Genomic DNA, 26,452 nt, shown 5'->3' on the forward strand with positions numbered 1-26,452 from the left:
GCTGTAGAAATTTAGTTGAGTTAAGTCCTTTCTTACAATAGGAACAAACTTGTGTTTCACACTCTGCAGCTTAAACTAGTGACGTGTCAGGCCCTGGGTCAGCAGCTGCTCTGAATTTGTTTCTTCTTCTGGTTCTGTCTGATCTACTGATTAGTTTAAGTGCTGCTGGAAACACTAAAATACTACATAAATACAACTAGGAGAAATACCATTTGAGTTGAACATAGAAAAAGTAACATAACTGTTTTGTATGCTTTGTGTGAACAAATATCAATATCATGGAGCACTTCCTGTTCACTGTTTCGCACATTCTTCTCATGTATCTTTGGAGTTCCATTCATATGGTTCATTTGTGTGGCTAACAAAATGGGATTGTTAATAATAATAATCAATGCAGTATGTTGAAAATTAACTGAGACATCTTAATTTTCCCTTATTCAATGGCAAGCTGAATTATAAAATACACACTTTTAAAGTCCAACAAAATGCAGGTTGGTCTTACACCCCACTCTTTTTAGGAAAAGTAGACTATGTCCAAAAATATTTGACTTGACTGACACAGAAAATATCACTTTCCAAAGATTTAGAAGTTCTTAATAAACACTTTTATAAAACATGTAAAACCTCCCATTATTAAAATATACCGGAAATACTTGTAATAATTACAAAGTTCTATACTATGCTTAACCATTTTCTAAAAAAAAAGCTACATTTTCCTTGTCTTTTTCATGCGTTTGCGAAGGGTTGCATTTCTGCTGCATTGTCGAATGGTGGAATTTACAAAGAGTCGTGAAGGCAGCATGACATGCAGTGTATAGACTCCAGCCCCCGGCGGCCTCGGGTGTGTGCTACTTCCTGTTTGCCCTACCTTAACTGTACACAACAGGACACATTTACGCCAGCGGCTTCTCTCACTCGATGAACACAACTCTGTAAGTGCTTGTATTTATTACTACTTAAGCTACACTTGCAATACGAAATGTCCAGGGTTGTTCAGCTAGCTTAATTATAACAGGCCCTCCTAGCTACATACAAACACGGATAACTTTCCGTAGCCTCTTAAGCCTAACGTTGCACCACATTATGATAGCGTTATTGTTACTATAATGAGCTACGAAACGTTAGAGCTGCCGCCCACCCATATGTTTTGTATTACCGCGCATTAGTGCAATTCTAAATACTTGCCGTTACGTTGCGCTAAATTTGAGTAACATATGGTGTAAGTCGTTAATATCAGACTGAACTCATGTCTCTTAAGTTAAACCAACCGTGGTGTATACAGTTCAACGATGGATATTCAGACATTTGGCTAAGTTCATCTTCTATAAATTTAAAGGGAGAAAACTAATCACCAGATTTGTTGTGTATTAAGGACAAAAGGCTTCTCTTTACCCCACGATCCGTGTTTAAAGCATAGTTATTGTAAAAGTTTTTGCGCCAGCCGAATTCTCACAAGGAAATGACAGACTGACGATAGGGACCATCTCCAAAGTGCATGCAGCGCGGCCAAAATGTTTTTTTCTTCTCATTCCCCCCATTTCCGCCTTTTTTGTGTTGTTTGCTAAATATTTCAAACCAATTACATAATAATTTTAGTCTACTCATTACATACATAGGATTTGGTTTTGGAATAAAATCATGCAACATGACTATAAAGTGTTACAACATTTTTTCCCCAATAGCTTCCTAATTTTTGGACTGACAAAGACCAAACAACTTTTATTGACCTCTAAGCCTCCTCCTACAACATGCATAAGCTTCAGATTTCTGATGAATACGATACAACGTGGCCTTTTTAGACAATAGCTCTGTAATAAAAGTATTGATCCGATCTAAAAAGGTCACTTTGAGATTTAACACAATTGTTGTTTTCTAGATATTTCAGATCAACTTTATACTTATCTGAGTTTACTCAGTACATGGACAGGTCCTATTTTTTGGATAGAAACATGCAATATGTACTGATAAAGTGTTACAAGTTTTTGCTTCCTAAAACTTTATTGGACACACTCAAAACAGTATTTGTAGGCGCTGTTAAATTTGAAATGAGCAGGGTAACTGGAGTTAGCGTGACAGACAGACAAATGTGTTAGGGCTGTTAGTGGCACATGTGGTGGAGATGGATTAAAGTTAGTGTTAATGTGGGGTTAGTGCGCGAGCTGTCAGTTGGAGGGAGGAGGGGCTTCAGCATTTGTTACACACAAGTTGGTATGATGCGATACTGAGTTGGAGCTGCAAGCTCGCTATATTTGCTTGTTTTTGGAGTCAGTTAGATGAAGTAATTTAGAGCATCCCCAATGGTGAGAGAGTGGTGATTGGTGCAGATTTCAATGGACATGTAGGTGAAGGGAACAGAGGTGATGAGAATGTGATGGGCAGATTTGGTTTTCAGGACAGGAACGGAGAAGGACAGATGGTGGTAGACTTTGCAAAGAGGATGGAAATGGCTGTAGTGAACACTTTCTTCCAGAAGAGGCAGGAGCATAGTTATTGTTGATTAGTGGCCAGTTTCCCAGATCTTACCAGTGAACGTAATGACAAAACAAACCAACAAACTTCAAACTACACAGTATTAATATTGTGGCAATTGAGATCTTTAAACTTTAGCGATCCCTTCGGATAAAGCAGTCTCTGCTTGGGTGATCAGCAAGAATTGATAGAAGTCTTAATATCAACAGCCAAAACATCTCATGGTTCTTAGTTTTGCATGCTGGCTAAGAGGACTGGAATCTGAAAAAATATGAGCATATTATCCCACAGTTGGTGAAAATCAGGCCTTCCTAAGAATGGAGACAAGTCACACCAGTTATAAATGATTCATTTAGACACAATAAGTAATTACTAGTTTACTAATCAAAGTTATTACGGAAAAGGAAACCTAAGAATGTAGGACTGACACGAAGTATGTTAGAATGGTGCAGGACATGTATGAGAGCTGTAAGACCGTGGTGAGGTGTGCTGTAGGTGTGACAGAGGAGTTCAAGGTGGAGGTGGGTCTGCATCAAGGATCAGCTCTGAGCCGCTTCTTGTTTGCTCTGGAGATGGACAGACTGACAGATGAGGTTAGACAGGAATCTCTGTGGACTATGATGTTTGCAGATAACATTGTGATTTGTAGTGAGAGCAGGGAGCAGGTGGATGAAAATCTAGGGAGGTGGAAGTCTGCTCTGGAAAACAGAGGAATGAAGCTTAGCCGCAGTAAGACAGAATACATGTGTGTGAATGAGAGGGACCCAGGTGGAACGTTGAGGTTACAGGGAGTAGAGGTGAAGAAGGTGCAGGACTTTAAGTACTTAGGGTCAACGGTTCAGAACAACGGAGAGTGTGGAAAAGAGGTGAAGAGGTGAGTGCAAGCAGATTGAAACGGGTGGAGAAAAGTGTCAGGTGTGTTGCTTGATAAAAGAGTATCAGCCAGAATGAAAGGAAAGGTGTTTAAGATGCTGGTGAAACCAGCGATGTTGTTCGGCTTAGAGACAATGGAATTTATTAAATGCTGAGTTCATTTTTGTCAATATTGTTTTTTCAATTACTAGAAAATGTACACAGTAAAGCAATAAGTTGTTTTCAGTCCTAATAATCAGTGATGTCTTCAGTTTCAGTTTATTTGTGAAAAAAAAATGTATATATGCATCTACACTACATATACATTCCTACCTGTACACACACATCATATATACATTATCATTTTACAGTGCCGAGACCAAAAATGGGTGTAGGTAGAAGATATAGCTTATTTTACCAAACTTTAATAATACACAGACAGCTGAATTTACAATCACTCAAATTAATTAGCCCAATCAAACTGACCTATCTTCCAAGTTTTACATCCCGTAACCATTATCAACTATTTATATAATATCAGTTATTTAGCCTAATTTAATTGTAAATATCAAGTTAACTATCAAAGAAAGCACCAAAAAAGTGTAAAGGGGATAAGATTACTGCAAGTTCCGTAAAAGCTTTAATTAGGTTTAAAAACAAACATGGATAAAAAATAAAAAGACAAGGAAACATAAAAAATTCTATGGAGCATTAAAATATTTAACATAAATTAAATTAACTGTAATTCTGGCACTTTATGGTGTTAAGGCTCAAACACAGCATTATCCTGCACACTGCAGTAGTGCGTTAATGTGCAATGATCACAAATGACCTGAAAACACTTCCTTGGTAAAGGTCTGTGCTTTGCTAAGTCCATTTTCTAGTTTTCTCCCAAGAATTTATTTTTAATTCATAGTTTTTATAAATATTTTCATTGTTATTAGTGTCACTTATTTATTTTATTACTTCAATTCAGCTTATTTTATATTCAACTTCATTTATATATTGCATATTCACAACAAAGTAATATAAAGGCACTTTAGATATTAAAGTCAAGCCTACAGATCAATAAAGAAAACCTAATAATCCCCAATGAGCAACTACTAGTTAATGGTGGACTCCTATGTTGTAATATTGTTTCAGTACTGATATTAAGATATTTAGGCAGTTGGTAGTATCAGAGTCATACGTATAAAAAATGAGCCATTTATATCTCAATATTAATTCATTTTTCGGCTTCACTCTAAAATGTGTTGGTCATGATAATACTGAAGTGTTGTAATTTTGGGTAAAAAGACTTATGCATGTCATATCTCTTAATGATCATGAACCACAGATGATGTAATCCACAAATATTTTACAATGGGTTGAAAAATGGTAATATTAATATGTTGAATGTGCTTTTTTCATACAATGATGAACCTCACTCCATCCATATTTCTGCAAATCTCATCTTCTCAGGAATGTTTTTTTATATCCAATCATGATGTTTATGAGGCTTTGTAATTCATTCATACTGTCAGCAAACAATATAATCAGGTAATTGATCATATTGTCTTTTGACTTATTTGTGCATTGTTTATGCACAAATAAGTTTATATTTTATTAATTTAGATGCGTAACTTAACCAATGAATGTAAAATGTGCAGGTATTATGGCAGTATACACGGAACACTATGTAACATGTTTATAAAGAAGTCTAACAGAATTATAGACTGACCTTTTTGCTTGTCTTGGGTCACTTTACATAGACATTCAATAACATTCACTTTTTTCAGTTCAACTCTGTACCAGTGTAATATCTCTTTATCTGTGCCAAAAAAGGCAAAATGAGAAAGTTAAGATGTCCATAGGTCTACTTTTTTGCAGTTTATGTTGGGCTACTGCAGGATGGAGTAAGCTGCAATGGTTACATTGTGTTGGGAATATTAATTATCTCTGTAAAATGTCAGCAACTAGGACTGAATGCATATGGGAAAACACTTCAGGCTTGTTGGCAAAATTATTTAAACATTAAGTTTACTGGTTTACTATCTGACTTCTGCTCTTATATTCAGGTGTAGGACTAGTCATGACCCAGCAGGAGCAACAGGAGTTCACAGAGAGCCTGGAAACAGCTCTTTCCTGGATGCAAGCCATCCAGGAGAGATTGAAAGCCACTGACAACACCCAGGGGCCCCGTGATGCCCTGGAGGCCCGACTCAGAGAGACAGAGGTGAGATACTTAATTTTAGGGCTGCACATAATGATTTTTTTTTTTTGTGTCGATTAATCTATACATTATTTTCCCATTAAGCTCTTTTTTTATTTTTCAAATATAATATAATAACATAACAATTTACTAAAAATAAAACCAACAAGCTTGTTGTGGTGAACACATGAAACTGTGGGCACAGCTGAAATTATCGCTTTTCTGCACATTTATGATCGTTTGAGTGTTTTGAAAATGTTCTCTTATAGATAGGTAAATTACGGAGTGTTTTTATGCCAGTGCTGATTCTTTGTGTGCCGTCAATTTCTAGCCCAACTTGCAACTTGTCCATGCACGTTTCGTAACACGACGTATTCGATTATTTTGATGCATCGCCCCACCCCCAAGCATGATTCTAATTAACTTTAAGCATTATCAAAGTGGAAGGTTTTAAGCCTAGATTTAAAAGTAGAGTCTGCTTACCGAATCTAGGACCTGGTTTCACAGGAGACGAGCTTGATAGCTAAAGGCTCTGCCTCCCATTCTTCTTTTGGAAGTTCTGTGAACCACAAGTACGCCAGCATGCTGACCATTCAGAGCTTAATATGTAAGATTTTAAGGGAAGCCAATGAATAGAAGCTTATGGAGGTAAAATATGATCACTCCTGCTACTTACTAATTCCAGTCAGCTCTTGCTGCACGATTTTGGAATATTAATAGGCTTTTTAGGGAGTTACTGGGGCATACTGAAAGTTGGGAATTACAGTAGTCCAAACTAGAATTAACAAATGCATGGACTAGTTTTTCTGCATCACTTTGAGACAGAATGCTTATAATTTTTTGAAATATTCAGTAGGTGAAAGAAGGCTGTTCTAGAGATTTGTTTTATGTGTGAGGTAAAGGACAAATCCTGGTCAAATGAACTCAGATTCCCAGCAGTAGTACTGGGGGCCAGAGCCCCAGTCATCTCAATGAATTCTGGTTTGTTTAAAGTCATCTTTTGTTCTGGCAGTAAAATAGAAAATTATGAATGCCTTAACATCCAGCTACAGTATAAACACTTCTGTATATTAAAATGCTTCTCCCTGAATGTGTAGAAAATCTGTCAGTCAGAACATGAAGGCCGTATGAAGATTGACTTGGTGTTGGTGGCAGCTGAGAACCTTTTGCAGAGCGCAGATGAAGAACTGAGGAACCATACCCACGCTAAGCTTAAAGACCTGAAGAGCCGGTGGGAGGAGACATGCACCTACATCCTCCACTGTCACAGGTACAGATTCAATTCAGAGGTACAGTGTTTTCATTTTCTTTTTAGTTTGGCTTGAGGGTAGCTTTGGTTATATTTACACTTGCTCTCTGTTAAAAAGCTGTGTTTGCACTAAAATGCCTACACTATGTACAAAGTTAATTTTCCCTTATTTTAAAATGGCAATAAGAGTAAATGATAGAACATTTGTACTAGCTGAATGTGCTAAGGTAATATGTTAGTTTTAGAGTTTGCATCCCCTTAGGTTGAAACTGCATGTAGGGGGAATAACAATGTACATTTGGTTATTACAAATTTGTTTTTATCATCAAAACCAACAAAAATGGTCAAGTAGTGTATTTATAAAATTTAAATTAAATACCGATTTTAAAAAGTGCAAAAGTTGCACTTGACAAATTAATTTAAAATTAATTTAAAATAATTTCTGGTGAAAAAATATGACTTTCTATCATTTCAAGATAAGGGGCCACTAATTTTTTTCATGTTTGAGGTTTTGACTTAAAGTTAGTACCTATCTTAACTAAGGTTAAGGTCAAGCTTTACCTTGATACTAGTAAAAAAAATAAGACACAGTTTTTACGACACATTGATGTGTACAGTGCTGAAACATATTTAGATGATGTAGTATATGATTCAATTTTTTTTCTTGTATTGTTTCATCTCACCCCCAGTCGGATTGAGTGGGTGTGGCTCCACTGGAGTGAGTACCTGAAAGCTTACGAGGAGTTTGAGTTTTGGCTGACAAAGCAGCAGCGCAGTCTGGATGTCAGGGTGGAGTTGCAGCTCGGGGTGAAGGAGAAGCTTTGGCAGGTGGACCAGCAGAGGGTGATGATCAGTGACATCCAGGGCCAGTCATTGCTGCTGGAGAGGCTGCTGGACGAGGCTGCTGCTCTGCACAACAGAACCCAGGACCCCAGCGTCGACACCCAGGTCCAAGAGAGGCTACAGGAAGCCTACAATGATGTGAGGGACAGAGCTGAGGTTAGACTTTTTTTCTTTCTAATATGGTTTAACTTTTCTGCATTCTTCAACTATAACCTGGAATTGATCATATTCACACTTTGGACACACAGAATCTTGTATACAAAGTACAAATATGCTCAGAGCTTTCAGAATGGGTGTATAAGTGGTGTAGCAGCACGGAACATCATACCTTTAGGGAACTTGCAATACTGCACATTTTTAGGAGGTATTGGTTTCAATCAAATTTAAGAACAAGGGAGATGTGCAGAGCAGTGGCAACTACAGAGGAATAAAGCTGATGAGCCAAACAATGAAGTTGTGGGAAAGAGTAGTGGAAGCTCGGCTAAGGGCAGAGGTGAACATTTGTGAGCAGCAATATGGTTTCATAACTAGAAAGAGTACAACAGATGCAGTATTTGCTTTGAGGATGCTGATTGAGAAGTACGAGAAGGTCATAGGGAGTTGCATTGTGTCTTCATAGATTTAGAAAAAGCGTATGACAGGGTGCCAAGAGAGGAGCCGTGGTATGTATGAGGACGTCTGGAGTGGCAGAGAAGTATGTTAGAGTGATGCAGGACATGTATGAGAGCTGTAAGACCGTGGTGAGGTGCTGTAGGTGTGATGGAGTTCAAGGTGGAGGTGGGTCTGCATCAAGGATCAGCTCTGAGCCCAGACAGATGAGGTTAGACAGGAATCTCCGTGGACTATGATGTTTGCAGATGACATTGTTATTTGTAGTAAGAGCAGGGAGCAGGTGGAGGAAAATCTAGAGAGGTGGAGGGCTGCTCTGGAAAACAGAGGAATGAAGCTTAGCAAGACAGAATACGTGTGTGAATGAGAGGGACCGAAGTGGAACGGTGAGGTTACAGGGAGCAGAGGTGAAAAAGGTGCAGGACTTTAAGTTCTTAGGCTCAACACTTCAGAGCAACTGAGAGTTTAGAAAAGAGTTGAAGAGGTGTGTGCAAGAAGGTTGGAACGGGAGGAGAACAGTTTTGTCAGGTGTGTTGTGTGACAAAAGAGTATCAGTGAAAATGAAAGGAAAGGTGTTGAAGATGGTGGTGAGACCAGCAATGTTGTACACCTTAGAGACAGCGACACTGAAGAAAAGACAGGAGGCAGTGCTGGAGGTACCATAGCTTAAGATGTTGAGGTTCCCTTTGGGATTGACGAGGATGGACAGCATCAGCAATGAGTACATCAGAGAGACAGCTCATGTTAAATGTGTTGGAAATAAAGTCCGAGGCCAGATTGAGGAGGTTTCGACATAGTCAGAGGGCAGATGGTGAATATATCTGCAAAAAGAATGCTGAGGTTGGAGCTGCCAGGAAGGAGGTCTAGAGGAAGACCAAAGAGGAGATTTATGGATGTATGGAGAGAAGATGTGCAGTTAGTTGGTGTGAGAGAAGAGGATGCAGAGGACAGGGTTAGATGGAGGCACATGATTCGCTGTGGCGACCAGTGAAAGGGAACAGCCGAAAGGAAAAGAAGGTTTCAATCAAATACTAATTTCTAGTCTGTAAACGTCTAAATCCTCCTGAGACTATATTGGGTGTACCTAATATAGTGGCCAGTGAGTGTGTATTGCAATATGAAACATACAGGGATCTTCACTTGTTAACTTGCATAGCTCAATTTGGAACAAACTGATCGCTTTAGAATGATTGGGAGGATGATTATAGTTGAAACACAACTGACCTACAGTCAGTGCGGTCCTTCAATGCCTCACTAAGGGAGTGGGATGTGTTAGAGCTAGTGGCTGACCAGAGACAAGTTTTGTTTTTATTTATGTTTTACACTGCATCCTGCAACTTTTTTGGAAACATTTTTAAGCTTTAAGCATAGGACTAGAGAAGTTAAAGAAATTTGATAAACTAAGCAAATACTCAGAGAAAGAACATTAAATGATCCATTGAGGTAAAGCGTGATGCTGTTCTTGAGTAAAACAAAAGTAAATTCTGTTGTTTAAATAAGGAACAGATTTGTTTTAAAAGGAAGCACAAAGATTAAGAAACATTTGACTTTGCAATAAAGGTATTTCCATAATGCTCTTATTCCACATGCACAGATACATATACACACCTACACACAGATACAGTACATACTGTTGTCTAAGTAAAAGAATATGTTTGGCAGAGAATCTAATGAGAACATACTGTATTGGTGCCATTAAGGTCAAGTGTATCTAAAGAGATGAAGATTGGGCTATTTTCCCTTCGTAAAAAAAAAATAAAATGTGAAAATTGAGTGTGATTAAATGTGACACAAATCAGTGAGACTTAATTCATATCAACAGTTTGGTCTTTAATCTTCAATCTGTGATTGTTTCTTCTCTCTACTCCTTCCATTAGCAAACCCCTTAGCCACACAAAGTAAACGGTGGAAAAGAAATTATTATACTATTCTCTGCATCTATAATCAGATCCAGACACTGCAACGGGGGAAAACAGTTGTCAGTTTTTAAGACGGCAGTCATTTGCATTCAGTGCAGTGATACTGTTGGATTAGTCACCATTAACAAATAAACAGACTGCTTTTTCCTCTGTGAGTAAGGAAAAAATAAGGCTGCTCATCTCCTTCTCCTTTTCAGATGTCAGATAGATTTAACCATACTCCCAGTTTTTACAATTTTTACCTCCTATGCATCATGCTTTTACATGAACAAATTTAGCTTTGTGGCAATCTGTACTTGTGATTCCAGATGGTAAAGTTGTGATTTGAATAATGCTTACTGTTCTGGTTTAATGTGCCTTAAAAGCACTACCTGTTGGCTGACTCACTAGTTTTCTCAGTTTACATGTTGTCTAAACTTTCAACATGTAGTTCAAGTTAAAGGCAGCAGTGAGTTTTCACAGATGAATTAAAATTCACATTTATATTCATGCTCCTCACTCAGAAACCCAAATGTGAAGTCTGTGATGTGTGCTGAAAGATCCTGATTTGTTTTGAACAGTACGGTGCTAAAAATTACCACGAGGTATGTCTCCCACTGTGCTAGGAGCGCCTGACGCTGCTTCAGAAGATTGCTGAGGAGCACCAGATGTACCAGGGCTGTGTTCAGAGATTCCAGTCCTGGCTGCTGTCAAAAACCAAGGAGCTAACTGATCTGATGGAGAAGGAGGATACAGGCGAGAACAAACTTAAAGCCTTACAAGTAAGAGTCGCCAAGACTAAATTAAGAAACTGCTATTGCCATATTCATAACGAAACCTGCATTTGTTATATTGAGAAGTGAAAAGGGTAATCAGGCAGAGGCCGAGGAATAAATATTCTCAGGTGTATAACACATAGCTCTTGTCCTTAGCTCTCGTTGCTCTAGTAATATTTAATTGTCTTATATTAATTAAATATTTATAATACTTGTATTGTAAAGTGTAGTAAAAATAATAATAAAATGTAGTAATTATAGAATTATTGTGATAGTGCCAGTGGTGGTGGAACTAGCTAGTATATAACACAGAATTCACATCTGCGGTGGCTTTAAAAAAACAATCTTCCACCTTTTTAAAAAAATACAAAGCTTCATTTATACACATTGTTTTTCTACGACATTCAGCAGTCAGGGCTTTTTCTTCAATTCCAATTGAAATACATGCAGACTTTGTGTTAAGCTTATAGGATTGTTGCCACATGCATAGATTACTATTTGCTGACTGTGGTATTGTATGAGTAATACAATACAATACAATTCAGATAGGTAACAGTACTCAGCAGGATAGTTAAAGCCTTTACAAGCTGATTGTATTATTCTACTAAATTTTGCCCTTCCACCAAGCTATCTTGAGGCACTTTTGAAAGCAACTTAACAACCATTGTGTCTTTGCATTGTCAAGCTAATTGTGTGACTAGGTGCGTGATTGATTGTACCTGAGCAAGTTTATTATGTTTACTCTGTAAGGGGTTGATCACTAGTTAACAATTTTTACGCCCCCACTGCTGTACTGGGGCAGATTTGCATGGCAGAGGATTACATACCTCTGATGTTCTTTGACAAGAGCGAGGACATCATCAGAAAGGTTACGTGAGGCACTGTATTAAATGGGACAGACAAAAACGGAGAAATAAAATATTTATTTTTCTAACTCTGCCTTTGTAATTCATGATAAGATCTTGTTAATGCTTATGTCTCTGTGTCAGGCTTTAGATGACAGTGTGGCCAGTGAGGAGAAGACCCTCCAGCATATCGAGTGTGTAGCAGAGATTGTGCGGGGCAATACCTCTCCTGCAGGGGCAGAGGTGGTAGTGGAAGAGGCAGAGGAGCTGAGGCTGGGCTGGCAGAGGCTGAGACAAGGCCTGTGTGAGGCAGAGGAGGGACTGCGCACTAGCCTGAATTCACACACTCAGTATATGGACAGGTGCCAGCAGCTGGGAGAAAACATTGGCCGCCTCAGGTTATTGTTGCAGGGGCTGGACCAGGAACTCGAGGGGGTTTGTGAGGCTGGAAACCGAACTGACTGCACTGAAGAGCAGATAGTGGGACAGTGGAGGAAGTACATGGTAGGTCTTGTATCACATGGGCAGTATTGTAAAAGTGACTTGAAACATTGTCAAGATGCATGAATGTAAAACATATTGTGGTCTTGGAATCCTACTCATATCTTTCATTTAATTCTCACTTCTGTTTCAGATTAAGTATATTTGAAGGATAATTTTGACAATTTTCTAAATCAATCATATATACATGGTATATAAACCAAAAAAGATTGAGTGTTGGCCTAAGCATCTGTATGGTGATTGTGGACAATACGATTACTTTAGAAAACAATTGTAGTTATCTAATACCAGGAACAAGGTGAAGTCAAAGTCAAGAAGTCATTTGATATAATCGAAATGTTGCTATAGAAGAATTTGGCTAAATGAGTATCCTTAATGTCTGAGCGTAATTGAAAGGTTTCTTTCAAATAGTTTGAACATATGGGCAGGACCAAACAATATGTTAGAGATACTGTAGTGGTACTGATAATAGCTGTTGCTATTTGGGCTAAACCTGCATAGAAATTAGCTAGGCTGGATTTTGTCCAGTTTATTTGGTGTACAAAATCTGTGACATACAGAGGAATGAGAGAGAGAGAGAGCGCTCCACTCTCAATGTCAGAGCAAATCTATTTTTGTATTTTAAAAACTAAGAAAACTCTTTCACTCTATCCATCCAAGTATTCTGTTGTTAGCTTCATATGACTGTCCTTGGCCCGCAGTGCTCAAAGTCCTCCTATGCCTAAATAACTCTGGTTCACAGTTGATTTAGCTGCTTCAGCAGTTACATGACTGTAGAAGCATCTTATTCATTAATGCTCAGTCTTTGGTATCTGACATTACTGGCTATCTTTTTCTTTCCAGCTGAACCAATTGAGCTCCATTTTTGTCAAAACTTAATTGACTGATTTCATGCTCTGCAGAGGGACAGAGACACTGTAAACAACCTTTTCCACTAACCTCACAATACCCTAAAACAATGTCTGTAACAATGGCAACTATACACAACAAAGATGGTGACAGCTGCTGCCAGAAATTCCTCGATATTTATTAATATGTAAATCTATAGATATAGATTTTAAAAATACACGCCAAAAAAACCCCAAAAATATGTAATGGATGAACATTAGACTAATATATTTAAATTTTGTTTACCAGAACTACAGTATAACTATAAACAATAGTGGAGTGTTTAGATCTGCTGTCTAACAACTACCATGTCCCTGGTTAAAATCTATGTTGTTCCAGTACTTGTGTGGGTTTCCTGGTACTCTGCTTTTCTCCCACAGTCCAAGACATGCAGGTAAGGTAATCAATACTGTAAATTGCCCATAGATGCATTTGTAAATAGCTGTATGTCTCTTTGTTTGGCCCTGAGATAGACTGGTTACCTCTCCATGGTGTATCCTGCTTCTTGCCCAATGACAGCTGGGATAAGCTCCACAACCCCCGTGACCCTGAAACAGGATAAGCCGTTAAGATAATGTATGGAAATGGGGTCAGATGATGCTTGATTTAGTACCTAAGAGTTTAAAATTATTTCCACTGTAGCTGCGCTGCCCATCTCCTTCAGTTTTCTGCTTTTTGCACACCTTTTCTCTTACCATTCACTCCTTACATTAAAATCATCCCAATGCTAGCCCCTGCTTGAGGTGGTGAAACCTATGTGCCCTGAATTGATGTGTCTTGACTGAATCATTATGTCATCACAGTATACTTTATAACCTGTCTCACACAGCTGAAACTCTGCAAACCTGTCAATAAATAAACTAAATACCTGATTAAGGTGTGTTAGAGACATAGTGAGATGACTATTTTTATCTGGGTGCCTCACACTGTGACATATAACATTTTCATTCAGTTCTTAATCTGGAAAGTCACCACCAGCTGTGGTTTGACTAGCAGTCCCTTCCCATTGTGTCACAGAAAAGTGGGAATAAATGAGACAAGTTTTACCAGAGCCTTCATACGTTTTTTTTTTTTTTTTTTTATAGACATTTCCTGCATATGACAGGTTGATGAAAGAATAAGAAAGAAACTATTCAGAGAATATCTTACACGGGAGCGCTGTACCTGTGGAGCTGCTTCTGTTGGGTGTGACTGGAATGCAAGATGAATGGGTGGACTCATCTGTTTGTCATCTGCTACAACCTAGACAAGCTGTCACCTCACTGTGGCACAATCTGTTTTCATTTTTAGTTTAAGGTGTAAACTGAATTGTGAATGACTAGTCTATTAACACTGCAAGTATGTCAACATATATGTCAATGTATATGCAGCTGAAATATTTTGCTAGTCAGATTTCATTTTGACAGATAATGGAAAGAAACACCATGATTATAGAACACTTGTACTACACTATAGAAAATACCACCATGTGCTCTTATTAATGTTTTTAAAGCAGTGATGAGGGGTAACTGTTGCTGTATTTAATAATCAAAACGGCAAAAAACCCAAAACAAACTACTACTACCTTTTGCTCACTGCACATGATCTTATCTACTTCATAAATTCTTCTAACTTAGGGCTCCACGAAGTACATCCTCTATGTTTGAGTTTTAGCTTATTTGGTCAAAAAACAGCGTTTGAAATCCCATATCCAATCTCGACAGGCTATTTACAAGTATTTACAGAGCTTTAAATATTAATTAGAATTCTAGGGGTTAGCCAGGGGTGCCATGAAAGACTGTGGCAGCCACATGGCAATAGTACCCATATTCTCCTTTACACATCTATATTTCCCTTGATTTGTTACTAAAATTTGTGATTAATTAGTAATGAAATTTTAACTGATTCACAGCCCTATGCAAATTAAAACACAAGGAGGAGGTGCTTAAAGCTAAAGGAAAAGTGGACAGGAGAAGAAGTGATGGGGATGCCATAAATCACAAAGTCTCAATGTACACTTTTTAAAATGTTTGAAGTTTTCATCAATTGTGCACATGCTTTCCCCTGCACTGAATCCAGCGATATTTTAATATCACAAAGTAATCAAAATGTTTTATTGAGAAACACGTCGTGTTATGAGGCGGAAAAAAATGAGGGCTCATGCAAGAACAAATTGTACAAACAAATTTATTTAAGTTCAGACCTGGAATTCCAAATCCTAACCAAGTAAACTTTCTTTACAGCTTCAAAACACATATTTATGATTCTGTGAGTTTAAATATGATAAAAAAATGTATTATTTTAAAATGTTCAGCATATAACAAACGTGTATTGCATTCATATTTTGTTCAATATTTCATTGATATATTTCGTCACAGCAGCATCTTCATTATAGTAGTCTGACACAACTTTTTAAAAGTTTTTGCAGAAAAAGTTAATTGACTTGAAATATGAAAGTATACGAAAAAGAAAGAACCATCTAAATTGCAGAATTGGAATACGAAAATATTCTTGTATTAGGCCCAGTTTCTTAAGACAGCATTAATAGTGAAAGGGACTGAGTGATGCAACTCATAGAAAAATAATTTGCTGCTTGAGTTCACTTTGCTTGTGTGTCATATCTTGCAGGGTGTTAGGAATACTTTGACAGGGGAAGAGTGCCAAGTGGATCTTCTCAAGTCTCAGCTTAAGGAGCTCTTTAGGTTCTCCGAGGACTCGCGTAACCTTTCTGATGATGTCCTGGCTCTTGTCAAAGAACATCAGAGGTATGTAGGAACCCTGGCACTGCAAGGTGCTCACCTGACCTATCGCGAGCAACTTGGGGTTCAGTGCCAAAGGACACTTCGACATATAGCTGGGAGTGGGGATCGAACCACTGACCCTGTGGTCCGTGGATGACTGCCTTACCAACTCCAGATATTTTCCTACACAAAATGTTAGCTTTGCATAGCCTGCATTGAATTGGATCGTTTAGTGTGCATGTCAAAAAATGCTACTTGAACGTGAGATGCAGTCCTGCATGTTTTCAGTGGGGCAGTAACAAACAATCTCTGGAGCAGCTTCAAATCAAAACAATAATAGAGGAAAGGTTTGGGAATAACTTGCTGAGCCAGTCTAAAACTACCCACATCAACATAAGTGGCATTGAAGCTGTCATTTTACACTTCCTCTGCCATGATCTCAACATTACCTTAATGAGATGATTAGGACCCAAACAAGTCTGCTCCCTTTTAGCTAACTTTAAAAAAATCTTTTAGACAACACAAACACCACAGGAAACTATGTAAAACAATAACAGTTTTCTACACATACTCTGGTAAAAAGTATGTGAATATCTCCCTCTCAATCGATTCCATACAATATATATTGCCAAGATTAGATACAAAAACAATTCAGCCACATCTGTAATGATACAATACAGTACGATTCAGGGTCATGCTGACTTGATTTAGTCAATGTAAATTTTAAATTGGCTTCAATTCAAAGTACACATTATATAAAGTGTTTGCATTTTGCAGTGGTGGAACTGACTACATTCCCTAAACTACTACACTTAACGATAGTTTTTGAAGTAACTGAAGCATTTCCACTTCACTTGGGCAAGACACTGAACCCCACGTTGCGCACAATGTCAGGTGAGCACCTTGCATGGCAGCCACCACTGTTTTACTCAACTTAAATTTCGGGGTAAGTAAATGACAGTTTTAGTTAATTTTCAGATGCATAGTGTTAATACAAAATATAAATAAGCCTACATACTATGATTGATAATTTTATGGATTCATTATTGTAATCATCATTATTATGATCATTATAATCACCTGTCAGTATACTAAGGTAGTTTAAATAAGCTACGCCTTTATAGCTTAACAACAGTGATGTTTAAACGTTATCAATTACAATCCAGCAATATATTATTCTGAAATGTAGTATTGTGACGATTTTTCTACAGTACTTTTTACCCTGTCCCCGTGTATTATATAACGTTAGGTTATCTTAAACCTGACCTTACATCAGGTTTTGTGATGATATATGTGTGCCAACAGAGACCTTCACCATATCCAAAAACAACAAGCCCTGGTTCACAGCTAAACTCAGGCAGCAAATAAAAATTTCATTTCATCCATCATTTAGATTTCAGTCTTAATCTATGTTTTACAGACTAATATAAAGTCTCCTCACTATATAATTAAAACAAGAGTTTGTTCCATTCAGGTTAAAGGAATTTGGTGCAATCTATATTTCACCAGTAAACAGTTCAGTTTACTTTTGTTTAAATACTGTAACAGAATAGAAGAATGAAATTGAAACCCACAAGCTTGTTGTGAACACAAGTGGATGGAGAACTGCAGGCACAGCTGAGATGTCTGTGCTCTCGGTGGTATGGACAGGCACACTTGGCTGAGCTCCAACCTCGCTCAGACCCACAGAGTCTTCTATTCAGGGCATCTGTGGTGCAGGAGGTAGAGCGGTCACACTGTCAGATAGAAAGTCCACCAGAACTTACTCAGCTTTAAGAGTTGTATTAAATTGGAATAATTAGTCACCATTCAGTAGCCCATATAGTCAGGATTCAGTTAAGCATGTTCACAGTAATTAACAATCAGTCAACACTCTGCTGTGATTACTGTGCCAATGGATGAGACATTGTGGGCAGAGCTGATACTACTGTTATTCAGAGAGATATACATGTTCAGCATGTGTGCTGATAAACTTTTATTGCCTTTTTTACTCACTTTTTGCACTGATACAAAGTGTAGTGACATTCATAAACTAGTGAACTCTCACCTCACCTGAGCCCCCTTTGCAGTCCGTATGGACATGTGATTATATAACTTTTAAATTTTAACATGTAATTTACAGAAGTTAAATTCTGGCCTTTATACTGTACTTTGATTATTATCAGTAACGTTGGGGTTGGGGCTCAGTTGGTAGAGCAGTAGTCCACAGATCAGACTTAATTGTTTGGCTCCTTTCTCCTTCCCGCCACATGTTGAAGTATCCTTCGGCAAGACACTGAGCCACAAGTTGCTCATTGTGTTTGCTCCTTATAAGTTGGTTTGGATAAAAGCACTGGCTAAATGACATTTAGTACTAATTTAACTTTATAAACTTAATGTTTCTAATCCATTTTCTGTAGCATTTAAGGTTTAAAAGTGTCTTAAAAACCCCTGCTAAATTCAGTTTAAGACCAACTCTTCCACGATTACAAAACACAGACTAGACACTCACATGCTGCTGTGTGTCACCACTATCAGCGCCATCCGTCAGACAATAAATACTTATTTGTTGTCTTTGTTATGTTCAAATGTGTATCATTTGATGTTATTTGTCCTGCGATCTGTGAAATAATTTGCCCCTTGGAGATAATAAAGCTACATTAAACCTTGAATTCACTCTACTGCACTGATACTCAGTATTAATGCGTTAGTCTAATGCGTTAAAGAAACTTTAAAGTTTATATGTTATAGACAGTACAAAATTTAAATTGCATTTGCCATTTCTGACCAAAACGCATACAGTAAACATCTTGTCCCTTTCTCATCAACTGATGCCTGCACAGCAGGAGATGAATATAAAATGATATCAAAATGTTTCCTGCTTGAAATTTTCTCTGACTGAAATGCCAGTTAAGAGCAACTGTGGAAGACAAAAAAACACTTACCCTAAGGATCAGTGAAAATCTCTAGGGACATTTAAACGTGCTGTGTGTTCAAGACATTAATCTTCAAGAGTAAGTGAATAAAATTTCTCATTTACTCAATTCACGAACAGCAATACACTTTGCTGCTACAAAAAGTTTTTGCAAAATGTAATACAGTGTCTGGCCTATTGGTATTACAATTAACTGGTTTTATAGGGTGGCCAAACTTTTGCATATGTAAATGGCCGAGTATGTAGAGCTTTTATCCAAAGCGCTTAACAGTTTGCTTCTCATTCCCCCATTCATACACACACTCACCAATGGCAGTGACTGCCATGCAAGGTGCTCACCTGACCCATCGGGAGATACTTTGGGTTTCGTGTGTTGCCCATGGACACTTGCAAGGAGGGACCGGGAACTGAACCACTGACCCTGTGGTGCTTGAGTGACTGCCTTACCAACCGAGCTACAGCTGCCATACAGTCCTACAGTCCTTTTTTTTTTTTTTTAAACTTCATGATGCAACAGTGCAATGTCAACAATTCAACCTTTGAAGACACCTCCAAAGTTCAATATTGTGTTTGCTTATGTTGCAGTGTGAAATGCAGAGCGACCAGACTGTGTTCAGAGTCAGAGTCAGGACTGAGAAACATCCTCCAAGACCCATTATTCGTCTACACCCAGTGGAGCCACAGGGTGTCTCAGGTGTTGGAAGCTTCTGCTGAGGTCACTGACTTCTCCCATATTGCCATGTTGGTCCAGAATATAGAGGTAAAACAACATTTTTCTTTTTTCTGAAACTGTGTGCTAATTTTTCCATTTTGTGTTGCTTTGTCTGTATTGTTCTCACAATGACTTGTTACATTGGTCTCTAGGAGTTTAGACTTTTTTGAAATAGTTGCAACTTATGGCCTGAATATAAATGGAACATATCACCTTTTGGATTAAATGACTTAAATTTTACGTGAACAAAAGTATAGCACAGGTAGGTAAAAAGGATTCCAATTTGACAGGTGTTCCTTTTTAACTAAGTATGTCCTTGGAAATATATGGAGCCAGAAGACCTTAAACGTTTGGTATTGAAAATAAAATACTGGCTTGAAAACAAAGCCTCAACTGAAACATGAAACTTTGGCATTGAAACAATTGTTTAAAAAAAATTGGAGATTTTGCATTGGAGAAAAAAGATTTTAAAAAATCCAAGCTTTGATAAAAAGCCACATTTTTTGAACATGCATTGATAGTCTTATCTCCTTTTCTCTGAGTATTTTTAATTTTTTTTCAGCTACAATGTTCCTATTTGTTTTTTGTTATTTTATAATTAAAACACTTTTTTGTTTTTGTTTTTTGTTTTTACATACATTCATCCATCCATTATCTGTAACCACCATTCCTGTTCGGGGTCGTGGGGGGCTGAAGTCTATCCCAGCAGTCTTTGGGTGATAGGTAGGGTCCACCCTGGACAGTTCTCCAGTCTTATCTCAGGGCCGACAGTTCAATTCAACTTTCAATTCAACTTTACTTTGTTGCTAACTGGCGCTATATGAATTTACATAATAATGTCAAGACTATACAAATATGCACGGGAAACCCAACAAATCCCCTTGAGCAATTCCTAGGCAACAGACTGCCAGATTCTAGGTGGTGAATGGTTAACACTGCCACCTCACAGCTAGAAGGTTCAAATCTATGGCCTTTCTGTGTGGAGTTTCCATGCTGTTTCTGTGCTTGTGTGGGTTTCTTTTGGGTTTCTTCCCTGCCCCTAAAAAATCCATGTTGGGTTAATTTGTTACTCTAAATTGCCCATAGTTGTGTATGTCTCTCTGTGCTGGCCCTAGACAAGCTTGGTGACCTGTCCAGGGTGTACCCTGCTTCTCACCATATGAGAGGTGGGACAGCAGATAATATCAAATATTACAGCCTCTGAGATGATCATACAGTCGAATCAGCACATATTGTAACTGTAACTGACTCATTTTTTATTATTTATTATATTGTAACTGACTCATTTGAGCTTTTTGAACCCAAGTGAGTGTTTGTATTTGATTAATAAAAATTACACTAAAGTAGTTTGATTAGATATTCTTGTTCCTGCTCTAAAAATATTTAATATAATATAATATTCATTCCAATATGGTTCTAAAATCAATAAACAATTTTGTCATTGCAAATTTCTTTTTTTCAATTATTATTAATCAAACTTGAGCATATTTCTGTCTCATTTACTAATATGATTTTTTTTTAATGATGGAAAATGGAGAAAGGAAATTTAATAAACATATTGGCAATTTAAATCAGCCATGTCTGGATCTGCATAACTGTCTTCAAGAAAAAAAATGACAAAAATAGAAAATCAGGGAGATCCGCAGGTTATTAAAATAACGAACTTGCCAAGCCCATGCTGTCCACAATGTTCGGTCCTGTTTTTAAAAGTCATGAAGATTTATGACTAAGACAAAGCTTATGTAATATTTGCATGTCTGTGATAGGGTTGTTGTATGGTCATAAAAATTCTCTCTGAAGTTATAAGAAATTCTGTATTGAGAGATTTTATGTAAAAAATCTAAATTAGTTGCAATTCTGCGTGGCTTAGTATGTGGAATTGATAATGAAGTTGATTAATATTATTATCATACCACATATTTAATGTATGTGGGGTTTGAAGTGTTTTGGGACTTGGGAGTGTGAGAAAGTATAAAAAGCAACAGACTTGATGTGTTAATTTTTGTCCTTTTATGTTAGCGTTTACTGAATGACAGTGTCAAGCTGCTGGAGCGTTTCAGTCTGCTTCAGGTGAAGGGAGAACTGCTGGATTCTGTCTTTGGTCCTGAGAGATCTGATGGTCTGCAGGGTGAGCTGAGTGCTGCCATCAGGAACAGAGAGCTGCTGCACACTCAGTTGCTGCAGAGAAAGAGTAGGCTACAGGTACCACCATGTTACTGCTAGTCATTTACTGCATTATAAATTTTAATATGAATTATTTAAAACTATGAAAAAACTGTAAACATATAATATATTTAAAAAGAAGATGATACTGTGGGTTGTTTTTATCATCTTCTTTTTGATGCATTGGATATTCAATGGAGTTTAAATTGTGATAATGGAATGGAATCTGTTACTGCAACAAGCATAATTTTTTCATGCTAAAAATTCTGAAATCGTGATTGCAAATATCCAGTAAACATTGGATTTTAATTTAATTATGTAGCACGAGTTTTCATCACTGGTAAAACGCGTCAACACCTCAGATTGAGCTTGATCTAATGCCGGGGGAGACTCCACAGACTCCCCTGTGTGTAAGGTCTTTAAGATCCCCATTCCCCATACTGACCCTAAAACCAACAATAAATTACCTCTACTCGGGCCAGCATCTGGTTCATTATAGAACTGATTTTAGGTGTTGTTTGGTTTTGGTTTTTCCCCCTTCTTCATAATCTTCATCTTGATCTGTTGATTGTTTGTTTGTTTAATTAATTAATTAATTAATTAATTAATTGCCACATTGGTTCACACAAACATCATTAGACGATAGACCATCATCAGTTTCAGAACCTCTTTTTGAGCAGGCAGTGTTTGATCCAGAAATACATGTAAATGCATATTAATTACAGGAGAATTTAGGGCCACTAGACAAGCAGGTAAAATCTAAAAATAAAACCACAAACTCTCTGTTTTACAGGTATACTTAGTGAACAGTTTGTCTTTGTCATCTCCATTGGAAGGAGATGAAGAATAAAGGCATTGAGTCATAATTACGTCCAGCTCATCATTAGATTTATTAGTCATAGCTGTCAATTAAAGTTTAAAATTTGAAAGAATATAAAAGATGTCATTAAAGCATTGTAGTGTTAAAGGTCACTGATTCAAGGTCCTTCTGCAAACCTTATGTCATTGACTAGGAGTTGAGAACAGAGGATATACTCTGGTTTCAGCATATAGTGTCATGACTGGCTCTATAACAACACATACTGTAATTTTCTTTTTTTCAGGGATTAATCTCAAGAACCAAGGACTTTGGTGATGCCTACCAATTGATCCGCTGTAAGCTGGCTGCTCTCCAAGAACAACTGGTGGCAGCAGACACACTCCAACCTGACATCTTGGCGAAGAAGAGCCAGTCAGACCAGTTCAGGGTGAGTTTAACTTACAATGTCTCTGAACATAACCCACATGGCTATTTTGTATGTGCAAAACACAGAAATATAAAATTCTATCTTTAGGCAGCCATTGTTTTCAGTTCATATAAAGAATGATATTGCAGAGTTTTGAAATAAGTCACTGGGAACCCTGGCTGATTTTTACTGGAAGCCCATTTCACAGTTTTATTCTTGAATACCTAAATTTAAAATATTTTTTAAATTTTCTTTTTTGCAGCAAATATTACTCAATATTACTGAAAGTTTACACCAAACAACAACTTCTATAATTCTGTTTTGTTTTTGTTTATTGCGTATTGTGTATCCCCAGGTGATTCAGAAGGACCTGGAGGACTGCGAGGCCCACATTACAGCAGTGGAGATTCTGGTCTCCTCTAGTGAGAGCCACAGGACACAGTTTGAGACACTCTGTGCTGATTGGAAACATCTGCAGAAGGCAGTCAGGGTAAGACAGAAAAGAGCTACATCTACAAAAAATCATTAAGAACTAATCAAACCTCCACCTTTTATCCAAACTGCAAGATTGCGCAAGCTCATTGTCAGGGCTTGACATTAAACTTTTTGGACCTCTTGCCCTTTGAGGGAGTAGATGAGATGTTTTACTTGCCTAATAGCCAAACTTAACTTACCACAATAAAAACTTTAGAACTATTCAAAGATAAATAAAATTAATGGGAATTTGAAATTATTATTATTATTATTATTGTTGTTGTTGTTGTTATGAAATACAAAACATAAAATTGAGAGGTAATAATAATATTTAATCTGTACTTTTCCAAAGGGTTCTTCAAAATACTGTTACTTTTCAGTTTGGGCAACTGTGGATTGCCTGATAAAAGGGGTTGTCCACAAATATCAGGGTAATTACAGTGACTAAGAGACTTTTGAATCAATAACTGAATTTGTCTTAAGATGTAAGGTTTTGTACTAAAAGTAATGAAGTTTCAATGTTGTATCACTATTTTATGTTGACCTGACAATGACATTGACAACCTGACAATGAGATGAACAGCCGAAAGAAAAACATGTTGAATAAATGTGTATCTAACACATTAATGTAACGTGCAGCCTGACTTTTCCAACTTGCCCTGTGTTAAAAAAATTTAATTAAAAGTCATAATTAAAAGAAATGGGTAGGTTGGTAGGACTAGTAGCTGCACACTGGAAAACACACAGCTTCAAAGCCAGTGACATCTGCAGAAAGGGACAGAGAGACAATTTCGGGAGAAAACACAGAGTTAATGTCATAAATTGGTGACAATTGTGGGGTGTGAGGAGAGAGGGACAAGAGGAGGAAAGGAGCTCAGTGCATCAGGGGGTGGGTCCCCCAGCAGTCTAAGCCTATAGCAGCATAACTATAACTAACTATAAGCTTTATTAAAGAGCTTTATTAAAGAGGAAGGTTTAAAACCTTCCTCTCTGATAGACCTAAAAATAGACAGGGTGTCTGCTTCCTGAATCTTAACTGGAAGCTGGTTCCACAGGAGAGGAGCTTGATAGCTAAAGGCTCAGCCTCCCATTCTACCTTTGGAAATTCTAGGAACCACAAGTAGGCCTGCATTCTAGGATTGAAGTGGTCTACTGGGATGATATGGTACTATGGGGTCTTCTATATATGATGGAGCTTGGACATTCAGAGCTTTATATGTAAGAAGCAGGGTTTTAAAAACTATTCTGTATTTTATGGGAAGCTAGTGAAGGTGAAATGTGATCTCTCTTGCTAGTTCCAGTCAGCAGTCTTGCTGCAGAATTTTTGATTAAATGCAGGCTCTTTAGGGAGTTACTGGGGCATCCTGAAAGTAGGGAATTACAGTAGTCCAACCTAGAATTAACAAATGCATGGACTAGCTTTTCAGTTAATCACTTGAAAGGATGCTCCTAATTTTGGCAATGTTCCGTAGGTGGAAGAAGGCTGTTCTAGAGATTTGTTTTATTTGTGAGGTAAAGGACAAATCCTGGTAAAATAAATATCTTCAAGGTTTCTTGCATTAGTACTGGAGGCCAGACTTATGCCATCTAGAGTAATGATATGGTTGGGCAGCATATTTCTGAGATGTTTGGGCCCAAATATTATGACTTCAGATTTGTCTGAGTTTAGAAGTAAAAAAGGAGGGACATCCAGGCCCTTATGTCTTGTAGGCTTGAAGCTTGATTAACTGATATTTTTTTCATCTGGTTCCATAGATGGATAAAGCTGGGTATCATCAGAATTGCAATGGTAATTTGGAGTGTTTTTTAATAATGTTGCGTAAAGGAGACATACACACACACACACACACACACACACACACACATATATATATATATATATATATATATATATATATATATATATATATATATATATATATATATATATATATATATATATATAAAAAGAGTAAAAAGTATTGGTCCTAACATAGAGCCTTGTGGAACTCCATAGCTAACCTTTGTGTGCATGGAGGATTCATTATTAACATGAACAAATTGAAATCTATCAGATAGATAGAAGTCTTAAACCAACCTATTGCATTTCCTTTAATCCCAGTTTCATGTTCCAGTCTCTGTAATAAAATGTTGTGAACAACAGTGCAGCTCTAATATCTAACAGAACAAGTGTAGAGATGAGTCCATTATCTGAGGCCAAGAGAAGATCGTTTGTTACTTTTACAAGGGCTGTTTCTGTACTATGATGAAATTATTCCTGTACAGGTGGTTGCATAGCTACTTTGCAGCTACTTTTTCAAGGCTTTTAGAAATAAAGGGGAGATTAGATAGTGGTCTATAATTGGCTAGAACACCTGGTTCCAGACAGGGGTTTTTAAGTAGTGGTTTAATTACAGCTACCTTATAGGCCTGTGGTACATAGCCTGTTTCTACAGATAGATTAATGATATCTAATACGAACGTATCTATTAAAGGTAAAGCTTCCCTGAGCAGTCTAGTTGGAATAGGGTCCAGCAGACAGGTTGTTAGTTTAGATGATAGGACTTAGGTTTTTACTGCCTTGTACCTCACTTGTAAGTCGCTTTGGATAAAAGTGTCTGCTAAATGTAAATGTAAATGTAGATCAGGTAATAATTGAAGTTAGCTCAGCGAGACCTATGGGTAAAAAGCAGTCTTAAAGGGATTGGGGCTTATTAATGAATCTAGCACTATTGTACATCGAGATCAATCTGTAATATTTGGGGGGAGGATCTGGTGAATTCTTTCTCTAATAGCTACAATTTTATTCATAAAGAAAGTCATGAAGTCATTGCTGCTCAGAGTTAAGGGAATAGTAGGCTCAACAGAACTATGGCTCTTAGTCAGCCTGGCTACAGTGCTGAACAGAAACCGGGGGTTGTTCCTGTTTTCTTCTATTAATGATGAATAATATGCTATTCTGGCATCACTGAGAGATTTTTTGTACATTTTTAAACTATTTTTCCAGGCTAAATGAGATTCTTCTAACTTTCTGGAATGCCACTTCCTTTCTTCTAAAGTATTGTACGTAATGAGGCTGCAGAATTGTCAACAAGGTAATTAACTTGTGCAGGAGTAACATTAAGGTGGCTACTTTCCATTGT

The 26,452-nt window shown here is 37.4% G+C and overlaps 1 protein-coding gene across 2 annotated transcripts in view; it reads left to right on the forward strand.

Annotated features, from left to right (window-relative positions):
• Nucleotides 1-796: 796 nt before the first annotated feature.
• The window catches only part of syne3 (spectrin repeat containing, nuclear envelope family member 3), a 42,448-nt gene continuing 16,792 nt past the window's right edge, over nt 797-26,452 (forward strand). For both annotated transcript variants that reach the window (XM_067479430.1, XM_067479431.1), the window contains exons 1-11: nt 797-932; nt 5,379-5,536; nt 6,610-6,782; nt 7,451-7,760; nt 10,738-10,893; nt 11,877-12,236; nt 15,729-15,865; nt 19,341-19,515; nt 21,487-21,669; nt 22,734-22,877; nt 23,212-23,346. In XM_067479430.1, coding sequence (XP_067335531.1) covers nt 5,393-5,536; nt 6,610-6,782; nt 7,451-7,760; nt 10,738-10,893; nt 11,877-12,236; nt 15,729-15,865; nt 19,341-19,515; nt 21,487-21,669; nt 22,734-22,877; nt 23,212-23,346 — 1,917 coding nt within the window. In that variant the 5' untranslated portion in view covers nt 797-932; nt 5,379-5,392. The remainder of the gene's footprint in view (nt 933-5,378; nt 5,537-6,609; nt 6,783-7,450; nt 7,761-10,737; nt 10,894-11,876; nt 12,237-15,728; nt 15,866-19,340; nt 19,516-21,486; nt 21,670-22,733; nt 22,878-23,211; nt 23,347-26,452) is intronic.

The sequence above is a fragment of the Channa argus genome, chromosome 16 (genome assembly GCF_033026475.1).
Source record: "Channa argus isolate prfri chromosome 16, Channa argus male v1.0, whole genome shotgun sequence".
Taxonomy (NCBI): domain Eukaryota; kingdom Metazoa; phylum Chordata; class Actinopteri; order Anabantiformes; family Channidae; genus Channa; species Channa argus.